Source organism: Oncorhynchus mykiss, chromosome 18 (genome assembly GCF_057628025.1).
Source record: "Oncorhynchus mykiss isolate SJ-2025 chromosome 18, ASM5762802v1, whole genome shotgun sequence".
Classification (NCBI taxonomy): Eukaryota; Metazoa; Chordata; class Actinopteri; order Salmoniformes; family Salmonidae; genus Oncorhynchus; species Oncorhynchus mykiss.
In genome coordinates this window covers 12073422-12095238 of record NC_143039.1, presented here as the reverse complement: position 1 = coordinate 12095238, position 21817 = coordinate 12073422, and the positions used below count along the sequence as shown (strand labels likewise).

General features: G+C 40.6%; 1 protein-coding gene across 1 annotated transcript; it reads right to left on the bottom strand.

The window, feature by feature from the left end:
* Positions 1 to 5859: 5859 nt before the first annotated feature.
* On the bottom strand, positions 5860 to 17945 carry LOC149975378 (uncharacterized). Its single transcript, XM_036951126.2, has 3 exons — positions 17827 to 17945; positions 16531 to 16779; positions 5860 to 9171 (listed from the first exon to the last, which is right to left on the bottom strand). Exons 2-3 carry the CDS (start codon positions 16631 to 16633, stop codon positions 7772 to 7774), a joined length of 1503 nt encoding a protein of 500 aa, XP_036807021.1. The 5' UTR covers positions 16634 to 16779; positions 17827 to 17945; the 3' UTR covers positions 5860 to 7771.
* Between the last annotated feature and the right edge of the window lie 3872 nt (positions 17946 to 21817).

The following is a 21817-nucleotide window of genomic DNA, read 5'->3' as shown; positions in this document are numbered from 1 at the left end:
ACAGTCACCCATGAAGCATCGTTACCCATCGCCCCACAAAAGCCGCGGCACTTGCAGAGCAAGGGGAACTACTACTTCAAGGTCTCAGAGCAAGTGACGTCACCGATTGAAACGCTATTTAGCGCGCACCACCGATAACTAGTTAGCTATTTCACATCCGTTACATATATGTCAAACCAAATACTTTATACTTTTACTCAAGTGGTATTTGACTGGGTGGATTTCACTTTAAGCTTGTTAGGAAAGGACTCAAGCATCTTTACTTTTACTCAATTATGACAAGTGGGTACTTTTTCCACCACTGCCTGCAATGCTTCCAATGTTAATTACTGAACTCCCAAAAACCTTTCAGCCGCACGAACAATTAATGTTTACATTCGGTATTCTTCAACTGGCAAACGACATTATGAATCTCAACAGGCTGCGGGGCATACACTGCCATAGCTTCCTCAGCACCAATCGCTCTTTAAACTATTTCCCGCGCCTCCCAGTAGGAGAACTACTGTACAGTTTCTTGATGTGGATGTTCCCTGAAAAATAAAATTTGATACATGACATTGGTCAGTTTCGGTGTTATGAAACTGATGGAGACTATTTGTAAAAAAATATATATAAATATTTATTTATTTATTTAACTAGGCACAAAGCATATATAACAGGTTAGGATAATTAAAGTGTCAGGTTAGGATATTTAAGGTTTCTGGTTAGGTGAATAAGCATGGCAGGTGAGGAGACTGAGGTTAACGTTAGGAAAAGGGTTTGCGGTCTGCAATTACACCCTTCTCGGATCAAGGGGCCAGGCTTCCAGTCGATAAGCATGCTTTCTAAGTGCTCAGAGGGCATTTTCGGTACTGCAGTTCAGCTGAAGCACGGCTCACTTCCCATTGAATTCCCATAGCAAAGTAAATAAAATAAAAAATATATATAATATTTTATCATCAAGTTTGTAAATAAAACATCCATTGAATTATTCAAGTACTTGCCTTAGAGTCAGATTTTTTCCCATCACTCACAGCCAAAGATAACTATTTTAGATTCATGATGTGAGGTGGGTGAGTTTATGTCACATGCAGATGCTGAAGGGAAAACACACCTCTTGATCTGCGTGTTTATAATGTAGGTCAAGGAGCAGCCTCGTCTCATAGACCAGATGTAACATAGTAAATATAAATCCGAGACTCTCAAAATAGTGTGATATGTTACATTATGGTTCCATAAGACAGAAGGTTACTTAATAAATGGAATTTGGTGGTGCTGTACTGTAACAGCGAGCTGAGCCAGTTGAAAGTATTGACGCCAGGGATATATTGTTGGTGACTGTGTGCTCCTGAAGTGCTGTGGCCCTGTGTGCTCCTTCATTAGTTTTGTGTTTATTATTATTTTACTTCTGGTACCCTCCTACCTGAGAGGCATGAGGCCTGAGAGGCATTGCACTGTTAAAATCATCCCAGTGTGGAGATGAAACACCTATGTGTTACAAAGATACATGCTCTGTCCTCTCTGCTCTACCCAGGTGTTTTAATGTGGATAATACTAATACAGAGATAACCATTGGACATGCATTTTCCATTATGCCATTGTGTTTACCACTTCAGTTCCTTAAATTTGACATTTAAAGCATATACAGGGCATCCCTAGACTTTTTCCACATTTAGTTTCTTAACAGCCTTATTCGAAAATTGATTAAATGCATTTTTTACCCCTCATCAATATACACACAATAAATACCCCATAATGACAAAGCGAATTTATCAAATTTATTTAGCAAATTTATAAAAATGAACACCTTATTTGAATAAGTATTCAGACCCTTTCCTCAGACTCAAAATTGAACTTAAATGCATCCTGTTTCCATTGATCATCCTTGAGATGTTCCTACAACTTGACTGGAGTCCACTTGTGGTAAATTTAAATGATTGGACATGATTGGAAAATGAACACACCTGTCTATATAAAGGTCCCACAGTTGACATTGCAAGTCAGAGCAAAAAACAAGTAATGAGGTCGAAGAAATTGTCCGTCGAGCTCCGAGACAAGTTTGTGGCGAGGCACAGTTCTGGGGAAGAATACCAACACATTTCTCAAATCTCTGTTGGCTGGGCTCCCCGCTTGTCCCGTCAAACTCCTGCCCCACGTTGGGCGCAAACCTTTTAAGGGCACCTGAGTGGCGCAGCTGTCTAAGAAACTGCATCTCAGTGCGAGAGACATCACTACAGTCCCTGGTTCGAATCCAGTCTGAATCACATCCGGCCATGATTGTGAGTCCCATAGGGAAGCGCACATTGGCCCAGCATCGTTCGGGTTTGGCCAGGGTCGGCCGTCATTGGAAATTAGAATATGTTCTTAAATGACTTGAATTGTTAAATAATGATTCAGTTAAAAAGTGGGATGCATGCCAGCAAAGCCACAACACAATACTAAACAATACATTAATTGCACAATAACGGTGCACACAAACTGTTAGGGCCTACATAAAGCTGACCCAACAGCATAGTCCCAACAATTTACCACTGCTACACCTGGCTATCAGCGGAGCCTTGTCTGGCAACGAAACAGTTCATTCATCCTCATTTCCTGCTTTCAAAATGTACTGCTTTTAAAAAAACATGGCTGACTGACTTAAACAAATGTGGTTTCTACAGACAATTGAGATGTACAAACTATGGCATAAGGGGACGAAAAGCGAATTAGAGAAAATCTGTAATTTCGATTAAGACATTAATGAGCGAGCTAGGACGGAGTCAATATAACTATTTGTGCAGCCCTTTTGAAATGCAAAGTGACAGAATTCAGAACATGGACCGTTCTAGTGTTCTCCCTCTACACCAAGTCAGAACCGTAGGATAAATAAAGGGGCATATATGCAGACAATGGCATATTACATAATTTATGCAGCAGCATACAAGACATTGTTTGACTCACCTTGTTGTGCTGTGATCACTTGAACAAGAAGGTTCAGTCGTGGGAATATTTTGTCATCAAAGTCTGGCATTCTCTGGATTTATGGAGCTTTAGAGACAACTGGGAACTCAGGAAAAAAATGATGACGCCAGTGATCTTCAGGTTGTAGCTGTAGAAAGAGGCCCAAGTTCCCAATTTACAATTCCGAGTTGGAGGAAAGTTCAAAACATACTTTCCCAGTCGAAGATTGCTTTTCCCTGAGTTCCCAGTTGTCTTGAACTCACACAAGTCAGATTTTGCAGTACCGAGTTAAGTTGATTTGATTGCGGCACAAATCAAGCTCCATTGACAACACGGCCAATGTTGAAATGTTACAATTTTAAACTAGGAAAAAAGCCACTTAATCTCAGACTTGAGACCACAGAGCCACTCCAATGAATAGCAGGCTAATGATTGCTTTGCAATACTTGCAGTTAGCCACTGATTCCTTCCAACCACTCATTGTTGAATTTGTCATTTGTTTTGTAATGTTTATTTCCAATGACCGATGAGTACCGATACCTTTTCTCTATAATTTCTCATTATTTCTCTTCATATGACAGAGATTAAAAAGGATTTGCCAGTAGATTGTCGACTTGATTCATGATGATGACTGCTAGCTCAGATGTTGAAAGTACGATGTTGACATGATCAGTCCAATCAAAGCGACTGTAGAAATAACATGATTTTACGTTACTTTATCTGTGGACAATGACCTTGAGCCTTCTTGGATGGGGACTTCTAATGTAACTCTCTCGCAGCACCCAAGGGGCTTGAATTTTCAAGTTCTACCCTTAGACTTGGCAGTGCTGTATTGTCCCCATGAATGACAGGACACTGAGCCAATCACAGCGCTAAGCTCAGTATTTTCTGCTGGCTTGCCCCACCTCCACAGAAAGCACTGATCTAGGCTGAAACACCTGCATTTTGGAGCTGCCTTACTCAAGAAAACCAAATAGACCATGTTTGTATGCGGCTTTATTAACAAGTCAATAACATGTTTTTTTACATTGTTTGCAAACAGATACTTTATTTTGTCACTGTTTTATTGCTAAAACTGTGGTGCTCAAAACAGGTGGCTCACCTGCCCTGAATGATGGGTCTCCACTGACCTTATCTAGAACACTGCAGTCCGTCTGGGCGTTTAACCTTCCCAAGATCCCCCATGTCACCCTGCTCCTCCGTACATTCCACTGGCTTCCAGTCGAAGCTCACATCCACTACAAGACAATGGTGTTTACTTACGGTGCAGCAAGAAGAACTGCCCCATCTCTACCTTCAGGCTCAAACCCTGGATCCCAACCCGAGCACTCAGTTCTGCCACCTCTGGTCTCATGGCCATCCCACTGCTACAGGAGGTCAAGCTCCCTCTCAGCCCAGTCAAAGCACTTCTGTCCTACTGTCATACTGTCATATGTAATATGACGAACTGAATACAACCATAAGAACCATTCATACTGTCAGATCTAATATGAAGAACTGAATACAACCATAAGAACCATTCATACTGTCAGATCTAATATGAAGAACTGAATACTAAAGAGAAGAAGAGGTTGACCAGTACATATTCATGTAACTTTATTTTTCATTGGCAGATCAATAAAGTTTGCTTCAATGCAGTTATTCAAACACATTCATGATCAGTAACTAAAATAACGAATCTAGTTTAAGACAATTAATAAACACACATATTAATTTCATAAACTGTGTATCATTAAATAAAGTTGTAAAACACCCCCCCCCCCCCAAACTAATGGTGAAAAGTGATCATCTCTATCTGATGCATGTTAGGGGCGGAAGGTAGCCTAGTGGTTAGAGCGTTGGGCCAGTAACCAAAAGGTTGCAAGATCGAATCCCGGAGCTGACAAGGTAAAAATCTTTTGTTCTGCCTCTGAACAAGGCAGTTAACCCACTGTTCCTAGGCCATCATTGTAATTAAGATTTTGTTCTTAACTGACTTGCCTAGTTCAATAGAAAAAGTGTCTACTAGCTCCTTCCCACAGAAGACTGCAGAGGGACAACCTGGTCTCAGAGCAAAACGTATTATACATTACAAAAACATCCGTGCCACTCCATTTAGAATACAACCATTCATACTGTCAGATCTAATATGAAGAACTGAATACAACCATAGGAACCATTCATACTGTCAGATCTAATATGAAGAACTGAATACTAAAGAGAAGAAGAGGTTGACCAGTACATATTCATGTAACTTTATTTTTCATTGGCAGATCAATAAAGTTTGCTTCAATGCAGTTATCCAAACACATTCATGATCAGTAACTAAAATAACGAATCTGGTCTCAGAGCAAAACGTATTATATATTACAAAAACATCCGTGCCACTCCATTTAGTATGGATTTCACATGACTGGGCAGGGGCTCAGTCATGAGTGGGACTTGGGAGGGCATAGGCCCACTTGGGAGCCAGGCCCGGCCAATCAGAATGAGTTTTTCCCCACAAAAGGTCTTGATTACAGATAGAAATACTACTCAGCCCCCTCCCCCCACCACCTCAGACAAACCAGCAGGTGAAGAGGTCCTGGGCTGCCGTGGTTACATGTGATCTGCAGTTGTGAGGCCGGTTGGATGTACTGCCAAATTCTCTAAAAGGACGTTAGAGGTGGCTAATGGTAGAGATATAAATATTGAGTTCTCTGGCAACAGCTCTGGTGGACATTCCTGCAGTCATCATGAGAATTGCACATTCCCTGAACTTGAGACATCTGTGATATTGTGTTGTGTGGCCTTTTATTGTCCCCCAGCACAAGGTGCACCTGTGTAATGACCATGCTATTTTATCAGCATCTTGATATGCCACACCTGTCAGGTGGATGGATTATCTTGACAAAGGCTGAAATGCTCACTAACAGTATATATAAACAAAGTTGTGCACAACATTTGAGAAACATTAGCTTTTTGTGCTGGATCTTTTTATTTCAGCTCATGAAACCAACACTTTACATGTTTAGTTTATATTGGAGGTCCAATGTAATGTAACCTAACATAGATTAGGGCCTCATTTATTTCAATTGACTGATTTCCTTATACAAACTGTAAATCTTTGAAATTGTTACGTTTAGATTGTTGTTTAGTACAATACGACTTGTAGGACGTATCGTATGTTAAGAATTACAATTCTTACGTTATTTTACGCATTGCTATTCATACAATATGTTACGAACTTGTAATATGTATGATATGTTACGGATTCCAATTTGTTGTTGCTGACGTTAGCTTGGTTAGGGGTGAGGGGTTTAAGATAGAGTTAAATGGGTTTAGGAGAAAGGGTAGCTAACATGCTAAGTAATAGCTAAAAAGTAGTAAGTAGTTGCCAAGTTGCTAAAAAGCTAAAGTCCTCCGTGATGAGATTCAAACACTCAACCTTTGGAATGATGTTTGAGTTTACACGCCCACCCTTCCACAGAGCAGGAGTAAGGCTTCTCTCCTACGTGTAAACGTTGGTGTGTTTTTAAGCTGCCCAGTTGAAACTCTCCCTACAGACAGAGTCAGGCCAGGCTGAGAGGGAAGCAGTACCACCCAGTCAATTGGCAGACTAGTGTTTGTTTTCAAAATGAGAAGAATAACAGAGGGTATTCAACACCAAGTGCAAATCTTTACAGTAGAAGCCAACAAAACACACCAAAACTGACAAGGTGCAAAGTAAAGAGAGGCTAAAATTCTATAACGCTCCCTTTCCTCTGCACAGTTCTCTCACAGTGAGAACCAATAGGATTACAGTGTTCTACAGTGTTCTATGCTTTCTTCATTTGATCCAATTACAACTTCTTTTATGAGATGAGAATTAAGTGATGGAGTGACTTTATTCTTAGCTGGTCAGAGAACCGATGAGGCTTTTCTCCTTAACCTCACTAGGGTAGGGGTCACTATTTTCACCTCCGGATTAAAAGCGTTCCCAAAGTAAACTGCCTGCTATTCAGGACCAGAAGCTAGGAAATGCATACAATTAGTAGAATTGGAAAGACAACACTCCAAAGTTTCTAAAACTTAAAAATATTGTCTGTGAGTATAACATAACTGAAAAGGCAGGCAAAAACATGAGGAAAATCCATCCAGGAAGTGCCATTATTTTGAAATGGCTGTTTTTCCAATGAAAGCCTATCCACCATTTAAAGGGATAGGACCCAGATTCCGTTCCCTATGGCTAACACTAGATGTGAACAGTCTTTAGACATTGTTTCAGGCTTGTATTCTGAAAAATGAGGGAGAATGACCACATTGAGTCAGTGGATAGTGGGATGTCCCCAGAGCTGGGTCCTGCAGAGCGCACCTTTCTTGTTTTTCTTTTATATTGACGACGCTGTTTCCAGTTTAAATATTATCGATTATTTAGGCTAAAAACAACCTGAGGATTGATTATAAACATCGTTTTACATGTTTCTACAAACTTTACGGATACTATTTGGAATTTTCGCCTGCCTCTTGTGACCGCATTTGAGCCATTGGATTACAGAACAAAATGTGCCAACAAAATTGAGGTTTCAAGATATAAAGAGGGACTTTATCGAACAAAATGAACATTTATTGTGTAACTGGGAGTGTTGTGAGTGCAACCACATGAAGATCATCATATTTCTGACTTTCGTGACTAGTCTTCTTGGCTGGTAACTATGTAATGTTTTGTGTGCTGAGCGCCGTCCTCAGATAATCACATGGTTTGCTTTCGCCTTAAAGCCTTTTTGAAATCTGACATGGCGGCTAGATTAACAAGTTAAGCTTTATTTTATTTTCATTTTAATTGGTCACTCTGCAATTTCACCAGATGTTGACCAGGTGGGACGCAACCGTCCCAGGTACCCACATGAAGTCAATGTATACGTTGGTGTGTTTTTAAGTTGCCCTGGTGAGAGAAACTCTTCCCACAGTCAGAGCAGACGTAAGGCTTCTCTCCTGTGTGTGTTCTCTGATGTACTTTTAGCTCATTTGATGTTTTAAAACGTTTTCCACAGTCAGAGCAGGAATAAGGCTTCTCTCCTGTGTGTGTTCTCTGATGAGCTTTTAGATGAGATGATATTGTGAAGCATTTTCCACAGTCAGAGCAGACGTAAGGCTTCTCTCCTGTGTGTGTTCTCTGATGAACTTTTATCTCATATAATGTTTGAAAACATTTTCCACAGTCAGAGCAGGAATAAGGCTTCTCTCCTGTGTGTGTTCTCTGATGAGCTTTTAGATGAGATGATATTGTGAAGCATTTTCCACAGTCAGAGCAGACGTAAGGCTTCTCTCCTGTGTGTGTTCTCTGGTGAACCTTTATATGACCTAATGTTTTAAAACATTTTCCACAGTCAGAGCAGGAATAAGGCTTCTCTCCTGTGTGTATACGTTGGTGTGTTTTTAAGTTGCCCAGCTGAGAGAAACTCGACCCACAGTCAGAGCAGGAGTATGGCTTCTCCCCTGTATGTATACGTTCATGTGATTTTAAGTGGGAAAGTTGAGAGAAACGAGTTCCACAGTCAGGGCAGAAGAAAGGCTTCTCTCCTGTGTGTGTTCTCTGATGAACTTTTAGATGAGTTGATGTTGTGAAGCATTTTCCACAGTCAGAGCAGGAGTAAGGCTTCTCTCCTGTGTGTGTTCTCTGATGAACTTTTAGCTCATGTAATGTTTTAAAACGAGTTCCACAGTCAGAGCAGGAATAAGGCTTCACTCCTGTGTGTATACGTTGGTGTGTTTTTAAGTTGCCCAGCTGAGAGAAACTCGACCCACAGTCAGAGCAGGAGTATGGCATCTCCCCTGTATGTTTACGTTCATGTGATTTTAAGAGGGAAAGTTGAGAGAAACGAGTTCCACAGTCAGGGCAGAAGAAAGGCTTCTCTCCTGTGTGTGTTCTCTGATGAACTTTTAGATGAGTTGATGTTGTGAAGCATTTTCCACAGTCAGAGCAGGAGTAAGGCTTCTCTCCTGTGTGTGTTCTCTGATGAAGTTTTAGATGAGTTGATGTTGTGAAGCATTTTCCACAGTCAGAGCAGGAGTAAGGCTTCTCTCCTGTGTGTGTTCTCTGATGAAGTTTTAGCTCAGTTGATGTTTTGAAGCATTTTCCACAGTCAGAGCAGGAGTATGGCTTCTCTCCTGTGTGTATTTTTAGGTGTATTTTTAGCTTTGATAGAAATGGTAAAATCTCTTCACAATGTGGGCAGTGATGAGACCTCTTAGCTCTCTGATCTTCCTGCTGTTGCTCTCTGGATGTGGAGAATGTCTCAACATGGTATCCTGTGTGAACATCAGAAAAAACAGTCAGTTGGTGTGATATACATGTTAATCAAATGTATTTTATGAAGCCCTTTTTACATCAGTAGTTGTCACAAAGTGCTTAACCTGTCTGGATCAAATCCCATAATTAAAATTATTTTACACCATTTTAAAGATAAACTTCTTATAAATCCAGCCACAGTGTTCGATTTCAAATAGGCTTTACGGCGAAAGCACACCAAACGATTATGTTAGGTCAGCACCTAGTCACAGAAAACCATACAGTCATTTTCCAGCCAAGGAGAGGTCTCATAAAAGTCAGAAGTAGCGATTAAATTAATCACTAACCTTTGACGAGCTTCATCAGATGGCACTCACAGGACTTCATGTTACACAATAAATGTGTGTTTTGTTCGATAAAGTTAATCTTTATGTCCAAAAACCCCATTTGAAATTGGTGTGTTGTGTTCAGAAATGCATTGTCTCAAACAAACATCCGGTGAAAGTAAAGAGAGCCACATCAGAAATACTCATCATAAACATTGATAAAAGATACAAGTGTTAAACATACGAATACAGATAAACTTCCCCTTAATGCAACCGCTGTGTCAGATTTCAAAAAGGCTTTGCGGCGAAAGCACACTTTGCGATTATGTTAGGTCAGCGACTAGACACAGAAACCCATACAGCCATTTTCCAACCAAGGAGAGCTTCACAAAAGTCAGAAATAGCATTAAAATTAATCACTTACCTTTGATGATCTTCATCTGGTGGCACTCCCAGGTCTCCATGTTAGACAACAAATGTTTGTTTTCTTCGATAAAGTTCATCTTTATGTCCAAATACCTCCGTTTTGTTGGTGCGTTTAGTTCAGAAATCCAAAGGCACAAAGCGCACTCTCGAAAAGTCATAAAGTACAATAAAAGATGGTAGAAACATGTCAAACGATGTTTAAAATCAATCTTCAGGTTGCTTTTGTCATAAATAATCAATAATATTTCAACCGGACAAAAGCTTCGTCAAGAAATGCGCGCTCTCGATCATGTGTCTGGCTCATATGGATGGAAATTTCCACTGTCATCTCATTGAAAGCGGTGTATCTCCCTCATTTTTCAGAGTAAAAGCCTGAAACAATGCCTAAAGACTGGTCACATGTTGAGGAAGACAGATTTCCACTGGGTCCTAAGTCTTTGTATGGTGGATAGGCTTTCAATGGAAAAACAGCCTTTCAAAATAATAGTACTTCCTGGTTGGATTTTCCTCTAGTTTTCGCCTGCCATATCAGTTCTGTTATACTCAGACATTATTTTAACAGTGTTTTCTATTCAAATCGACTAATTATATGCATATCCTAGCTTATGGGCCCGAGTAGCAGGCAGTTTAACTTGGGCACGCTTTTCATCCAAAATTCCAAATGCTGCCCCCTACCCTAGTGAAGTTAATTTCTTTGGGGTAGGGGGCAGTATTGGGAAGCTTGTATGAAAAACGTGCCCAAATTAAGCTGCCTGCTACTCAGCCGAAAAACCTAGAATATGCATATAAATAGAACATTTGGATAGAAAACAATCTGAAGTTTCTAAAACTGTTTGAATGATGTCTGTGAGTATAACAGAACTTATATGGCAGGTAAAATCCTGAGAAAAATCCTACCAAGAAGTGGGAAATCTGAGGTTTGTAGTTATTCAACTCAGCTCCTATTGAAGATACCGTGTGATGTTAGTTATTTTGCACTTCCCAAGGCTTCCACTAGATGTCAACAGTATTTAAAACCTGTTTAGAGGATTCTACTCTAAAGGAGGGGCTCATAAGGGCTCTATGAGTGAGTGGTCTGGCAGAGTGCCACAGCCTCGGTCTGGCGCGCTCACGTGAAAGGTAGCTACGTTCCACTTCATTTGTACAGACAAAGGAATTGTCCGGTTGGAACATTAATGAAGATTTATGTTAAAAACGCCCTAAAGATTGATTCTAAACATCGTTTGACATGTTGCTATGGACTGTAACGGAACTTTTTTTGACTTTTCGTCTGAAACTAGTGAACGCGCTTGGTGAGTTTAGATTGTGTACTGAACGCGCCAACAAAAGGAGCTATTTTGAAATAAATGATGTACATTATCGAACAGAACAAGCACTTATTGTGGACCTGGGATTCCTGGGAGTGCATTCTGATGAAGATCATCAAAGGTAAGTGAATATTTATCATGTTATTCTGACATCTCTCGACTCCAACATGGCAGACATTTGTTTGGCTTGATTTTTTTGTCTAAGCGCCGTACTCAGATTATGCTTTTTTGGTCAAGTTTTTTTGAAATCGGACACAGCGGTTGCATTAAGGAGAAGTGTATCTATAATTCCATGCATAATTCTTGTATTTTCATCAACATTTATTATGAGCATTTCTGTAATTGATGTGGCTTTCTGCAAAAATCACCGGATGTTGTGGAACTACTGAACGTAACGCTCCTATGTAAACTCAGATTTTTGGATATAAATATGAACTTTACCGAACAAAACATACATGTATTGTGTAACATGATGTCCTAGGAGTGTCATCTGATGAAGATCATCAAAGGTAAGTGATTAATTTTATCGATATTTCTGCTTTTTGTGACTCCACTCTTTGGTTGGAAAATGGCTGAATGCTTTCTGTGACTTGGCTCTGACCTAACATAACGATATGTTCTGCTTTCGCCGAAAAGCGTTTTTGAAATCGGACACTGTGGTTGGATTAACGACAATTGTATCTTTAAAATGGTGTAAAATACTTGTATGTTTGAGGAATATTTATTATGGGATTTCTGTTGTTTTGAATTTGGCGCCCTGCAGTTTCACTGGCAGTTGAAAGGTGGGACGCTCGCGTACCAAACGGTCCCAGAGAGGTTAACAGAAACCCAGCCTAAAATCCCCAAAGAGCAAGCAATGCAGATGTAGAAGCACAGTGGCCACAAAAAAACTCCCTAGAAAGCAGGAACCTAGGAAGAAACCGAGAGAGGAACCAGGCAGAGTTGTGACCAGTCCTCTTCTGGCCATACCGGGTGACAGGTAGCTCAGTGGTTAGAGCAACCGAAAGGTTGCAAGATCGAATCCCCGAGCTGACAAGGTAAAAATCTGTCGTTCTGCCCCTGAACAAGGCAGTTAACCCAATGTTCCTAGGCCATCATTGAAAATAAGAATTTGTTCTTAACTGACTTGCCTATGTCCAAACGCTAGCAGGACACCTACGACAACATCCGGTGAAATTGCAGAGCGCGAAATTCAAAATACAAAAATCGGAATATTAAACATTCATGAAAATAGAAGTGTCTTACATAATTTAAAAGCTTCTTGTTAATCCAACTGCGTTGTCAGATTTGAAAAAGGCTTTACGGAGAAAGCATACCATGCGATTATCTGAGGACAGCTCCCCACGTCAAAATACTTTTTCAACCAGCCATAGGCGTCACAAAATCACAGACAGCAATTAAATAAATCACTTACCTTTGAAGATCTTCCTCTGATTGCAATCCCAAGGGTCCCAGCTACACAATGAATGGTTGTTTTGTTCGATAATATCCTTCATTATATCCCAAAAGTATCCGTTTAGATGGCGCGCTTGATTCAGTAGGTCACTCGTTCAACATGCACACAAACGAATCTTAAAGGTTACCGGTAAAGATCGTCCAAAAAAGTCAAACGAAGTTTCCAATTAATCCTCAGGTATTCTAATATGTAAATAAACAATAATATTTAAGACGGAGAATAGTGTGTTCAATAGCAAAGATAAATAACGAAGAGCGCACTCTCGTTGATGCGTGCAACATGACTACTTTTCTAATGGGGGACATCTTGGAAAAACTACAAATACTCATTTTTCAAAAAACAAGCATGAAACCCTTTCTACAGACTTGACATCTAGTGGAAGCCAAAGGAACTGCAATCTGGGTCCTATCAATTTGAATATCCCATAGGCAAGCATCTGTGACCTCAAGAAATACAAATTCTGGATGGATTTTCCTCAAGGTTTTCGCCTGTCATATCAGGTCTGTTATACCCACAGACATTATTTTAACAGTTTTAGGAACTTCAGTGTGTTTTCTATCCAATGCGATCAAGTATATGCATATCCTAGCTTCTGGGCAGTTTACTTTGGGCACGTCAGTCATCGGAAATTCCGGACAATAACCAGAATGCTAAGAAAGTTAAATAAAGGTTAAAAAATATATATTTTTTAAATACACTACCATTAGTGGTGAAATAAATGAATAAATTCTAAAGTTACAAATGTCCATGTTTTTGAAAGAATAGCACATTTTTGTCCAATCAAATAATGTCAAAGTGATCAGAAATACAGTGTAAACATTGTTAATGTTGTAAATGACTATTGTAGCTGGAAACGGCTGAAGATCTCGTACAACGCTGTGTACTACTCTCTTCACAGAACAATGCAAACAGTCTCTAACCAGAATAGTGTCTAGAAGGCCAGCATCCCGGAGTCGCCTCTTCACTGTTGACATTGAGATTGGTGTTTTGCGGGTACTATTTAATGAAGCTGCCAGTTGAGGACTTGTGAGACGTCTGTTTCTCTAGACACTCTAAAATACTTGTCCTCTTGCCCAGTTGTGCACCGGGGCCTCCCACTCCTCTTTCTATTCTGGTTGAAGCCAGTTTGCGCTGTTCTGTGAAGGGAGTAGTACACAGCGTTGTACGAGATCTTCAGTTTCTTGGGATCCCCAGTTTCTTTCTCACATGGAAGGCTCTTCCAAATTTCAGAAGTTTCAGAAGAAAGGTCTTTGGTTCTGGCCATTTTGAGCCTGTAATCGAACCGACAAATGACCCAGATACTCAGCTAGTCTAAAGATGGACCGTTTTATTGCTTCACTAATCAGCACCACAGTTTTCAGCTGTGCTAACATAATTGCAAAAGGTTTTGTAATGATTAATTAGCCTTTTAAAATGATAAGCTTGGATTCGCTAACACAACATGACATTGGAACACAGGAGTGATGGTTGCTGATAATGGGCCTCTGTACACCTATGTAGATATTCCATATCTATCTGTTTCCAGCTACAATAGTCATTCTGTGCAGCGCATAACGAGACGTAGGCCTATCCTCAACCAATCATATTTCTCAAATCCTTTTCAGGGTAAATTCCAGCCGAACATGGAGAGAACAGTAATGGCTAACTGAAAAACATATATAACATGTAAAGTGTTGGTCCCATGTTTCATGAGCTGAAAAAAAAAATCTGAAATGTTCCAACACACACTAAAAGCTTATTTCTCTCAAATTGTGTGCAGAAATATGTTTACATCCCTGTTAGTGAACATTTTCCCCTTTACCAAGATAATCCATCCACCTGACAGGTGTGGCATATCAAGAAACTGATTAAACGGCATAGTCATTACACAGTTGCACCTTGTGCTGGTGTAACAGTATGACTTTAGTCCGTCCCCTCGCCCATACCCGGGCTCGAACCAGGGACCCTCTGCACACAGAGAACAGTCACCCATGAAGACATCGTTACCCATCGCTCCACAAAAGCCGCGGCCCTCAAGTTTTGAGGGAGCGTGCAATTGTCATGCTGACTGCAGGAATGTCCACCAGAGCTGTTCCCAGAGAATTGAATGTTAATTTCTCTACCAATGTCCTATTAGAGTATTTGGCAGTACATCCAACCGGCCTCACAATCGTAGACCACGTGTAACAACGTCAGCCCAGGACCTGAGGTGGGTCTGGCTGCCAAGTGGGTGGGCCTATGCCTTCCAAGGCCCACCCATGGCTGCACCCCTGCCCAGTCATGTGAAATCTACAGGTTAGGGCCTAATTAATTTCAATTGACTGATTTTAATTTTTTTATTTTACCTTTATTTAACCAGGCAAGTCAGTTAAGAACAAATTCTTATTTTCAATGACGGCCTGGGAACAGTGGGTTAACTGCCTGTTCAGGGGCAGAACGACAGATTTGTACCTTGTCAGCTCGGGGGTTTGAACTTGTCCAACGCTCTAACCACTAGGCTACCCTGCCGCCCCTGATGCCCTTATATATATATATATATATATATATAAAAACAGCCAAACATGTTCTCTCGTTTCTGCATCACCAAATGTTGAGGCAAAAGAGTACGAATTGTGCTTCTTACCCTAACGGTTCTCTCACTGTCACCCAAAAGCAACTTAAATTTAGGGCCAGGCTTCATTTTGGGCCTACTTTTTCTCATGGTTGCTATGCTTAGACCGAGCGAGCTACAGTCAAGCGGGGCATCTCGTTGAACTCGGCACGGCCTTGAGATTATGGAAATGCCAATGCAGGCACTCTGTCTTTAAACACCTCACTTTGTCACTCCATCCTTGCTGTGTGTGTGTGTGTATGTGCATGTGAGAGGTTTTTCTTTGACATCTGTTGGGAGAAATGACTGATTTACAGTTCATGAGGGTTACCTAGTAACACATATGAAGTTTTGAAAAGATCTGATCTTTTTAACCCTCCGAAACAGCACCTATGACACCATTTTAAGGCACTTCCGGTGGGCACAGGAAGCTGAACGTGAACACATATCCTCTTTGGGGTAGGCTCTTACCGAATCCTGAGTTTAAAGTCTTTATGTTAAGAATTGACTGATTTACACAGGGTTGAACGCAATCATCTTCACATTTGCAGGTTATGTACATCAAAACACCTTTTTGGTGAATTTAACCACTTTCGGTAGTTCCAGGAATCTTAGAATCAACACAGGTAGACCTCATAGTGCGATGCGCCGCCACAATGGTGTTTGTTTAGTAAAGTCAGATCAATGTCTTGGACGATCACCTAATGATAAATTAGTAGTCCACATCACCAAATATTATAGCATAACATTACTGTTACAACAAAAAACAAATTTCTTACGAGATTTTAGGATGGTTTGCTGAATCGTCCCAAACTCAACATCGCGCAATTAGGCAGAATGTGCTTTGATGAAAACAAAATACAGGAATTCAAAATAATTCAACACCATCTGCTCTAATTTGCTCACCAAACAGTAATCCAAGAAGATTTAAATGCATATTCCCATGAAACTGATTGAAATCAAACGATTGGCATGCAGACGCAGCTTGGTCTTTTCACTGGTAAAACGTGAAGAATTATCATTCAATATTGACAGTGATGAAGCCATGGCCTTTTTTGAAATGAGGTATGCCTAACTTCGTGATTGAGGGTATTAAATATTTTCAACGTTCTTGAGACAATGTGTGGGGAAAGGCAGGTGTTACAAGTTTAAATTGTTTTTGCTTCGCTGGGAAGTCTTGAGTTGTTCAGGGATGTGTGATGTCAGAATTACAGAATTCAACCTAGCAATAGACTGGTCATAACTTATGGAGGTCTAATACATGAATATAACTTATAGATAGAAAAAGCTCTTACCATGACTAACAGTTGTCCTAATCTTCTCCTCCACTTCTTCATCTTTAATGTTGACATTCAGCTCCAGTGTTTGACTGCAGTCTTCCAGCTTCACTGATGCCATCTCTGGATCCTGCAGTGCAAACTGGGCTCCACTGTCACAATCAGGACCCAGTGACTGTAGGTTTCTACTCAGTGTGGAAGGAGAGAGGCAGGCTGGGATTGTCCTCACTGTTGATGTTAACGGCTTCAGACTTAATCTGAGTCGGTCTGTAGTAATAAAGACAAACGGACACAAAAGTTATTTTCTTGACAGTTCTGGCACTTTATTCTGTAAAAATATTTTCTTGTTTTTCTTGTTCAATTATCTTATTTCAGTAGATCAGGTAGATAATCCCTGACAATACATTCATTCACATTAGACACAAAGTACACATTTTAAATTGTACAACATAAGTGCACTTTGTCCCATTATGATTTTCCAATTGAAGAATCTTCCCTTCCTGAACCTGACTAGCACAAGATATTAACAATCTACCACTTTCAATGTTTTACTAAACCTTTATTTAACCAGGTAGGCTCGTTCAGAACACGTTCTCATTTACACGGCTGCATCCCAGTTTAACTACACCTATTTTTATGGCCTTGGTTAATCAGGGTGTAAATGAGGCCCTGTGGTCTCCTCAAACACCTCCCAACTTTCCACTCTAACACATTATTACTGGCAGACACTTGGTCCTCCATGGAATGAGTTTGACACGTGCTCCGATTCATCCGCATTAATCGACGCCATTCCATGCAGTTGGCCTCTCTCTCCAAATGGTGAAGGATAACTTCAGTTAGCTTCCCTCAATTTTGACACTATCACACAGCCTCATGTCGCCATTTCACCACGAATAAACTCATAGAAAGACGACCGAAATCGTTCCCGCCATTTGACTTGCCTCGTCCGAACCATCCTGATCTCGCGAGCTTTAATTAACGAAACAGTGTATGTAAACTCGCGAGAACAGGATGGTTCGGACGAGGCTATTTACCAGCTCATAAACATTTTACACAAAACCAAGAACATGTAAAAACGAACTCAAATAAATGGAATCTTTACGAAATGATGTACATACACTCAGATAAACCCAAAGTCTAGTTATGTGACTTGTAACATTTTTTTTTAACACGTTCTTCACTCACTCGGTTTGACCCCAAAATAACACATACAATTAAAACCTTTACCAAACGTGATAATACATTGACGGATTTGTTACCTAGCGTGTTATATATTCTCTCGACATTAGAAAGTTTAAACATGCTATTACATACCTACAATGATACATTAGAAACGGACACAACCACTATCGACTTCAAAACACAGTTCTGTCGTTTCGACCCGGAACTTCCTGTTCCCCACTACTATAGCGCAGCAGCGTCATCTTCTTCTCTGGTATAATGACATTTACACAAATATAACGTGTCTGCCGCCACCTACTGTAAGGTTAGTAAACTGTAGAAGAAAATACATTTCCTTTACGGAAAAGGGGAGGGGGAACAACGACGTCAAAACAAAATACAAAAATAGATAAATAACAACATCCCACTCGTTCAGTCACAGTCCGATTCAAATCACATCCCTACACAGTCTCATGGGCCTCGTAGGGAGGAACATCTTCAGTCAGTATTCCCTGCAATCAGTGGTGTAAAGTACTTAAGTACAAACATTTAAGTGCCACATCAGTAGTTTTTGGGGGGTATCTGTACTTTACTTTTGATATATTTTGACAACTTAAACTTCTACTTCACTACATTCCTAAAGAAAATAATGTACTTTCAGCTCCATACATTTTCCCTGACACCCAAAAGTACTCGTTAGATTTTGAATGATTAGCAGGACAGGGAAACATTTAATTTTAAATTCGCGCATCCCTACTGCATCTGATCTGTTGGACTCACTAAACACAAATACTTTATTAGTAAATTATGGATGTGATCTTAAATTCAATCTGGAGTGCCAGAGTGCGCTTGGGCTTTCGTAAATTCAGAGCGTTGTCAGACTGTCAGTTCGTATCGCTCTCGGAGCGTTCAGAGACACACTGGACGCTCTGGCGGAGGAGGAGGGTTGATTCAAGCGTTCTGACCTCACAACGGCAGTCAAGCATCCAAGATAACTGGTTAGCATTGGCTAGCTTGCTAGCTACTTTCAGTACAAATGAGAGAACTCTGGCCGTTTTACTCGCCTTAGCAGAGCTGGTTAGGCTGTGTTCATGTTATCCAGAGAGCATTGGTGACTTTAACTGTGCTACAGGCAACAATTTAATTACGTTTTATTTGCCGACGTTTCCTGACACCGGCCGTACTCACGGCTTGCTAAGCTTTGATCAATTATTCTGTCCTCTGGCACTCAGACCAGAGTGCTCTGAAATCGGAATATATAGCCAGAGCGAATTTAGAAACGCGCCCTGAGTGTTGGAGTGTGCCCCTGACTATCCAAACATTTACATTTCAAGAAAATATTTTAATGGCTTTGAAATTATTTATACTTTTACCTTTGATACTTATGTATATGTAACAGTATAACTTTAGACTGTCCCCTCGCCCATACTCGGGCGCGAACTAGGGACCCTCTGCACACATCAACAACAGTCACCCATGAAGCATCGTTACCCATCGCCCCACAAAAGCCGCGGCACTTGCAGAGCAAGGGGAACTACTACTTCAAGGTCTCAGAGCAAGTGACGTCACTGATTGAAACGCTATTTAGCGCGCACCACCGATAACTAGTTAGCTATTTCACATCCGTTACATATATGTCAAACCAAATACTTTATACTTTTACTCAAGTGGTATTTGACTGGGTGGATTTCACTTTAAGCTTGATAGGAAAGGACTCAAGCATCTTTACTTTTACTCAATTATGACAAGTGGGTACTTTTTCCACCACTGCCTGCAATGCTTCCAATGTTAATTACTGAACTCCCAAAAACCTTTCAGCCGCACGTACAATTAATATTTACTATCGGTATCCTTCAACTGGTAAACGTCATTATGAATCTCAACAGGCTGCGGGGCATCCATTGCCATAGCTTCCACAGCACCAATCACTCTTTAAACTATTTCCCGCGCCTCCCAGTAGGAGAAATACTGTAGTTTCTTGATGTGGATGTACCCTGATATAATAAAAATGGATACATGCCATTGGTCAGTTCCGGTGTTATGAAACTGATGGAGACTATTTTTTTTATTTTTTTATTTAACTAGGCACATAACAGGTTAGGATAATTAAAGTGGAGGTCAGGAGACTGAGGATAAGGTTAGGAAAAGGGTGAGGGTTAGGGTTAGGGATTTGTTTACCATGCAGGTTATGATAACAAAATCAAATCAAATCAAATTTTATTTGTCACATACACATGGTTAGCAGATGTTAATGCGAGTGTAGCGAAATGCTTGTGCTTCTAGTTCCGACAATGCAGTAATAACCAACAAGTAATCTAACTAACAATTCCAAAACTACTGTACTAATGTAAGAAATAACACGTAAAAAAAACTAAAAACTGCATAGTTTCCTAGGAACGGGAAGCGAGGCGGCCATCTCTGTCGGCGCCGGAAGTTTACCAAACATCCATTGAATTATTCAAGTAATTGCCTTTGAGTCTGATTTTTTCCCATCATTCACAGCCAAAGGTTAACCATTTCAGGTTCATGATATGAGGTGGGTGAGATTATATCACATGCAGATGCTGAAGGGAAAACACACCTCTTGATCTGCGTGTTTATAATGTAGATCAAGGAGCAGCCTCGTCTCATAGACTAGATGTAACTTAGTAAATATAAATCCGGGACTCTCAAAATAGTGTGATATGTTACATTATGGTTCCATAAGACAGATGGTTACTTAATAAATAGAATTTGGTGGCGCTGTACTGTAACAGCGATCTGAGCCAGTTGAAAGTATTGTCGCCAGGGATATATTGTTGGTGACTGTGTGCTCCTTCATTAGTTTTGTGTTTATTATTATTTCTGCTCTACCTAGTTGTTTTAAATGTGGATAATACTAATACAGAGATAACCATTGGACATGTATTTTCCATTATGCCATTGTGTTTACCACTTCAGAACCTTACATCTGTAGTTTGAATCATATACAGGGCAATAATCATTGACCTCATTTTTTTATTTCACCTTTATTTTTTTGTGAATTTTACCCCTTTTTCTCCCCAATTTCGTGATAGCCAATTGTTTTTCAGTAGCTACTATCTTGTCTCATTGCTACAACTCCCGTACGAGCTCGGGAGAGACGAAGGTTGAAAGTCATGCGTCCTCCGATACACAACCCAACCAACCCGCACTGCTTCTTAACACAGCGCCATCCAACCCGGAAGGAAACACAGTTGAGGAAGAAGGAGGAAGGAAACACCGTGCACCTGGCAACCTTGGCTAGCGCGCACTGCGCCCCGCCCGCCACAGGAGTCGCTGGTGCGCGATGAGACAAGGATTTCCCTACCGGCCAAACCCTCCCTCTCTTGTGGCGCAGCTGGCGCTGCAGTACAGCGCCCTTAACCACTGCGCCACCCGGGTAGCCTAACTGCGCCACCCAACTAGCCTTACCAGGTAGGCTAGTTGAGAACAAGTTCTCATTTACAACTGCGACCTGGCCAAGATAAAGCATAGCAGTGTGAACAGACAACAACACAGAGTTACACATGGAGTAAACAATAAACAAGTCAATAACACAGTATATATCTTTTTTTAAATAAAGAGTCTATATACATTGTGTGCAAAAGGCATGAGGAGGTAGGCGAATAATTACAATTTTGCAGATTAACACTGGAGTGATAAATGATCAGATGGTCATGTACAGGTAGAGATATTGGTGTGCAAAAGAGCAGAAAAGCAAATAAATAAAAAACAGTATGGGGATGAGGTAGTTAAATTGGGTGGGCTATTTACCGATGGACTATGTACAGCTGCAGCGATCGGTTAGCTGCTCAGATAGCAGATGTTTAAAGTTGGCGAGGGAGATGAAAGTCTCCAACTTCAGCGATTTTTGCATCCTGTTTCCATTGATCATCCTTGAGATGTTTCTACAACTTGACTGGAGTCCACCTGTGGCAAATTCAAATGATTGGACATGAAAAGGATCACACCTGTCTTTTTAAGGTCCCACAGTTGACAGTGCATGTCAGAGCAAAAACCAAGCAATGAGGACGAAGAAATTGTCTGTCGAGGAACAAATCTGGATAAGAGTACCAACACATTTCTCAAATCTCTGTTGAATGGGCTCCCTGCTTGTGCCGTCAAACTCCTGCTTCACATTGGG